This window comes from Piliocolobus tephrosceles, chromosome 1, assembly GCF_002776525.5.
Source record: "Piliocolobus tephrosceles isolate RC106 chromosome 1, ASM277652v3, whole genome shotgun sequence".
In the NCBI taxonomy this organism is placed as follows: domain Eukaryota; kingdom Metazoa; phylum Chordata; class Mammalia; order Primates; family Cercopithecidae; genus Piliocolobus; species Piliocolobus tephrosceles.
In genome coordinates this window covers 63,698,450-63,703,817 of record NC_045434.1, presented here as the reverse complement: position 1 = coordinate 63,703,817, position 5,368 = coordinate 63,698,450, and the positions used below count along the sequence as shown (strand labels likewise).

General features: G+C 44.0%; 1 protein-coding gene across 3 annotated transcripts; it reads right to left on the bottom strand.

Moving 5' to 3' along the window:
* Window positions 1–1,128: 1,128 nt before the first annotated feature.
* IL20 (interleukin 20) lies at window positions 1,129–5,025 on the bottom strand. 3 transcript variants are annotated; one of them, XM_023187031.2, is made up of 6 exons: window positions 4,693–5,025; window positions 4,372–4,560; window positions 4,012–4,077; window positions 3,737–3,889; window positions 2,913–2,987; window positions 1,132–1,857 (listed from the first exon to the last, which is right to left on the bottom strand). In XM_023187031.2, the coding sequence occupies exons 2-6, from the start codon at window positions 4,528–4,530 to the stop codon at window positions 1,780–1,782; spliced, it is 531 nt and encodes a 176-aa protein (XP_023042799.1). In that variant the 5' UTR covers window positions 4,531–4,560; window positions 4,693–5,025; the 3' UTR covers window positions 1,132–1,779. The 3 variants fall into 3 exon arrangements, with proteins under 3 accessions (XP_023042798.1, XP_023042799.1, XP_023042800.1); XM_023187030.1 differs by lacking the exon at window positions 4,693–5,025 and having other exon boundaries at window positions 1,129–1,857; window positions 4,372–4,574; XM_023187032.2 differs by lacking the exons at window positions 2,913–2,987; window positions 4,693–5,025 and having other exon boundaries at window positions 1,780–1,857; window positions 4,372–4,530.
* Between the last annotated feature and the right edge of the window lie 343 nt (window positions 5,026–5,368).

The window sequence follows — 5,368 nt, the reverse complement described above, 5'->3', positions numbered from 1 at the left end:
AAGGGTAAAAACCTGATCAAAAGTGGGCAACAATAGTGGGGAGTAAGAACTTACAAAAGCAAGGGAGTAAATCAAAGGAACATAAAAGACCACCTCTTCCGTCACCCTGTAAAGTAGATATTACCATTCTGTTTCCCAAAGGAAGAAACTAAGTCCAAATAAAGTTCAGTTTCGCCCCCACAAATTGCTCAGGTAATGAGAGCTGAGTCATGATTTGAACCCATCAAAAAAGATCTGGAAAAAATAAATGTAAATGTTAAAAGGTGGTTGTCTGCAGGTGGTGAAATTATGGTGATTTTAATTTTCTTCTTTATATTTCTGTTTTCTTCCAAAATTTTTTTCTGTTGGGCAGTTGTTACTTGTATAATGAGAGTTATTAAAAGTTAAAGTCATTGAATCTATATCAGGGCCCGGGCTAAGAACAGGGAGTAGAAATTAAAGCAGTAAGGAGAGTTATCTTTAGGACCCAGGGAATCAGCGTGAGACTGTTGTTTCTGAGACTGAAAAAACTAAGCACCTAAACTGGGGGTGCACTTCAGAGTGAGGTGGGGGAAGAAGGAAGGAACCAGGCCGGCCAGAACTCTGGCTTCTCGATGTCCAGGGACACTCAACCGGAAGTGGGCCTGGAAAGAAAACACTGACATAATAGTTGGACACAAAGATAAAGACTTGATCTGGTAACAACCTAAACTCTGAGGCTCAACAGAATCCAAAATGGGAGGGCCCCAAAAGGGGGCTCATATACCCTGGGCAAGACTCTAGACCTACACTTTGCACCTGTGTGTTTTTAACCTTTATAATAGAGCCTCATGCCCATTGTAATTTGTGTTGCAAGAGTATGGGGTGAGAAAGAAAACAGAGGTATAGAGAGGTCAGTGCTCCAAGCCAATGAGGTGAAAGCAGAGATGGCTGAAGCCCCTCACTCTGTCACAGTCCTTTTGAGAGGAGGGCAGTCATGGGGTCAGAGCAGTGTGAATTAGTAGACAGAGCTGAGGATGAAATCTGCAGGAGAGGGAAGGTTCCTAAATCTTCTTCCTCAAAGGAGCAAGAGGACCTGGGGTGAAATGATATTCAAACTTATCCTCAACATGGTCTCTGCTCTTGAAACATTTGCAAACTCCAAGCAGATGTTATGCAAAGAAAACTTTATTTGTAGAAATACATGCTGGCCATGCAGGATTCCTGGCTGGAAGATACACAATTATGGGACTGGGGAGTCTACTGGGGATGGTCAGTAATTGTAAGGTAGATGTGCAATTCCACATCAAAACTTATTCCACAACCCATCCTGAGAAGTCATTGGTTCAATTTCAAATATCTCACACAGCATTAGCAATAAGTAACTATGTCCTTAACTGAAATACAAATGAATAACCCTCCTAGCCACTCTTCTAGAATTTACAAGGTTTTGTTTTACTGTATAAAAATACATCACCTGCTCTAGTCAGGTTATAAATATAATCTGTGAATTTTTTTAAAGTCTCATGTCCAAGTACAAAAATAAATACATTAAATAGCAAAAAATAAATAAATATATTAACTAATAAATATATCCAATAGTAGAAAGATATTACAAAAATCTTGTACAAGTATGGTCTCAATTAAGATGGGGAATGCATAAAGATAATCACGAAAGGAAACAATACATAAATAAGATACACTGTGACCAATACTAGACTAATACAGTAAAGAGCTGGTGGTTTGGGGTCATGCCTCTGCAGGTATTGAGGACTGGAGCTCTTGACCTCGAATACTCTTAGCAGCATCATCACTTTCCTCCTATTCTGTCTCCTCCATCCATTGCAAAAGAATGTCTAGTTCCCCCAAAGCCTTCACAACTGCTGCCTGAGGCTCCAGCTGAAAGAGATACACACCCATGTTGTTAGCAACTCATGAGACAACATTTGCTCCACGGTTAATTCTCTCTTTTATGTATAGGTCTGCTGACAATTGTGAGCAGAGCATTCTTTTCAAGATGAAGCACTTGAAGAAGTTATAGAATCTCAAGATCTCACACAAGGAAGGGAAATCATTGAGTTCATCACCCTGGGCGTATGTACAGAAACTGAGGTGCAAGGGGGTAGCAGAAGCAAAACTGCTACCTAAGACTCTTGTATCACAGAGATCAAAGTAATCAAGCTATTTTCTTTAAGGTGTGTGTGTGTGTGTGTGTGTGTGTGTGTGTGTGTGTGTGCCTGTGTGTTTGTGTGTGTGTGTGTGTAGGGGTTGCCTACTGTGCATACATCAGTTGAACAGATATTGATTATGCCAATCACCTGGCTGATGGCTAGGGATGAAAAGGTGAATGGCACAATCCCTATCCACAGTTAAGTGAGGAGATTGGCAAAAACAGGCAACTAAAATGTAGTGTGGTGAATAAAGGGATGAAATTCCCACAGGATGATGTGGGAGGCCTCTAACTCTGAGAGAAGGAGCCAGCACCTTCCTGAAAGTGATGCCCAGGCTGAGTCTTTAAGGATGAGTAGGATTTAGTCAGTGAGGAGTAAATTCCAGGCCTTCCTGGCAGACATGAGAAGGTGTGAAGGTGAGAAATTGAATGGCATGGGTGTGTGTGAAATTGTGAGGTTTCAAAGGTATGTACAAGTGTGTGAACATCGAAAAACTATTGCCTCTGGTTTGTGCAGCTAAAAGATCCAAATGTCACTGTAGTGACTTCTGGAATCATGGCCATTCCCTTTCCATTTCCAGAGCATCGCCCAGAAAGGGTACTCTTCTAGACCCTGGATGGGTGTCCCCTGGGTTAAAGCAATGGCTGGTCATCATGATTTCAGAGGGCTATGAACCTGAAGGCTACAGGATGTCTAAGAGATGTCTGCAATATCCATCCCACCCACCTATGATCTCAGTTCTTAAAACACACCCATCCCAATCAGTGCCAAAATTGCATATACCTCTTCAAAGTGACTCAGAATCTGGCCGTATTTCTTCATTGCTTCCTCCCCACAATGGCATGTCATGTGGGCATGCTGGAAAGCACCCAAAGAATAATAGATTATATTACAGATTCTGATTTTTTGCCCTTGCCATTGACATGAAGCAGGTAGAAATTATACTCTTTCACCCATAACCATGAGGATGCTTATTCCTATAGAAAAGCTCTTTCAGACCTCACATTTGGAATCATTAAGTTCATCATCAGCTAGGAGAGGAAGCTACCTTTCAGGCTCAAACATGGAACTCATTGCTTCTTTTTTAGAAACAGGCAGGCAGTGCTGAAGGCATTTGCCATTCCCGTACCCCATCTGGCCTCCCCACAACCCCCAGCTGTACTCTAGGAGCTCTATCCCAGAGCTCTTTGAGTCTCCACGAAGGAGAAAAAAGAATTGAATTCCTAGGTCCTATTCAGACTATATTCTGAGGTCAAGTTCAATGGTCTATTAATTGCCTGCCTAGACAGAGGATGCACTAATATACTGCAGAATACCTCACCTACAGAAAAAGTATAATTTCAAAGATAATGGAGTTATCATTAATATCAAATAGTTAGCACCTTATAGTTCTTTAGACTTTGCAAAGTACTTTTTGCCCAGAGCATATACCCAAAACTCAATAAAACTGAGTTCTTATTACCTAGTCACATGTCTCAACACAGATTATTAGAACTTTTGGACTCAGTTTCTCCATCCATTAAATGGAGGCAGGAAAGAGAGTTTAGTTGCTAAGCCATTGAAGCTGTGTGCTGAGAGGCATCCTGTTACCCAAGATCCACACTCACACAGAGCCAGAGGTCCTTCTTGATGGTAAGAAAGGAATTGGCGAGGCTGCTTATCTTCCGGAGAGTATAATGGTCAGGGATCTGGTAGTTTTTAAATACTCTGTCCAGGTAGAGTCTTAGCAAATGGCGTAGAAGGCAGCACCGATCCGCAGGCTGCAATAAAAAAACACAGGTGTGCTGGTGAGGGGAAAGGGGAGAGCAGAGACAAGACCAGGGTGATGGAGATGCTCCCACTCCACACCTCCTCCCAGAGTTGGTCTGGGCCAAGCGCATACCTTTGTGTCTTGCAAAGACTCAGTCCTCCTTAAGATTCTGATGTCAATGTTTCCATCTTTGGCTTGCTAAACAGAAGAAGACAAAGTGAACAAGGATGAGTCACTGACTGCTGCCAGGGTCTTCAATATCAAGACTTCTCATCCACTGCCTGCCAAGAACTAGTGGGAGGTGTCCTTTCCCAAAACATTTTACATATTTGAACTACAGTTATTTCTTGGGAATACACCCCACACCCCCACCGCCAGGTAACGAGTCCCCAGCCTGCCTCTTTTCATGATTACACTGTCAGGACTGCCAGGAAAGAGAAACGGACAAGGAAGGAAGAGGATTCCAGGAGAGGTAGATACCGGCTTACGTACCACACTGCCCCGTATCTCAGAAAATCCATTTCGTATTTCCTGAAGGTTTGTGGCGATCACACAACTTCCCAAATTGAGTGTCTTCAGTCCAGTGGAAGGAGTCCATAGGAGGTAAAAGGCAGCAGAGAGAAGGCTGAAGGCAAGACTAGAGGCTTTCATCTTATGCTTGAATTCTGGAGACCACAGGAGCTAGGAATTCAAAGAGAGCGTGACTTACTGATTTCCCCTCCTCCAAGTGTCCACGGGGTGGGGGGTAGGGGGACAGGGGAACAGAACAGCCTTATCTGGCCTCAGACAGTGTGGCCCATCCGCGTCACTTACTAAGAAAAACTGCCAAGCCTCCCGTGAAGAGAAGCTTTCAGGTCTGAGTTCAGGGTCTGAGTGCAAGTTGGTGCCACAGGTCGTAGCTCCTTTATTCTGTCCCCATCCTGGCTCCGCCGTTAGTGCCCAGCAGGAAAGGCCTGGAACAGCAGGCACTTGCAGTGACTAGACAGAGGATGACATTTCAGGAGAAATGTCAAAACTTGTTTTAGGGAATTGACGCATATAGCCTCCCCTTCCGGAATGCCAACGTAGCTCACCCTTCTGGTCCCCTCAGACCCACAGGGGAACTGCGGAGAAAAGGAATCTCACTGAAGCTGCGGCTGCGCTATCGAAAACACCTGGGGGAAATTGTCTGGATTTTATGGCCACGCACAGGGCAAATAAACTGAGCTCTGTTTGGCCTTTGTCTGAGATCAGATAGGTTATTTGAGAATAACAGATTCGCTTAAGCCCCAGAGGCAAATAGAAAGTCAATGATTTCATAACAAGCCTACTGCCAGGGAAAGGCAAGACGTGGATGGGCAATCAGCCGGATTCCACCTAACCCTCAAGTGTCTGGGACTCCACAGCGCCCTCTGCGGGAGGACTGTAATCAGGCACTCCTGGGTGGATTCGAAAGTACACCCTTTTCTGGCCCTGTAACTCAGGTCCTAGACCAAGCAAATGGTCCCAA

Excerpts from the sequence above, each read along its gene's own strand:
- IL20 (XM_023187031.2), bottom strand. The coding sequence starts at position 4,530 with ATGAAAGCCTCTAGTCTTGCCTTCAGCCTTCTCTCTGCTGCCTTTTAC. Across the intron at positions 4,078-4,371 it reads CTGAGATACGGGGCAGTGTG|CAAGCCAAAGATGGAAACAT; the intron begins GTACGTAAGCCG and ends TCTTCTGTTTAG. Across the intron at positions 2,988-3,736 it reads AGAAGGACCTCTGGCTCTGT|CATGCCCACATGACATGCCA; the intron begins GTGAGTGTGGAT and ends GGTGCTTTCCAG.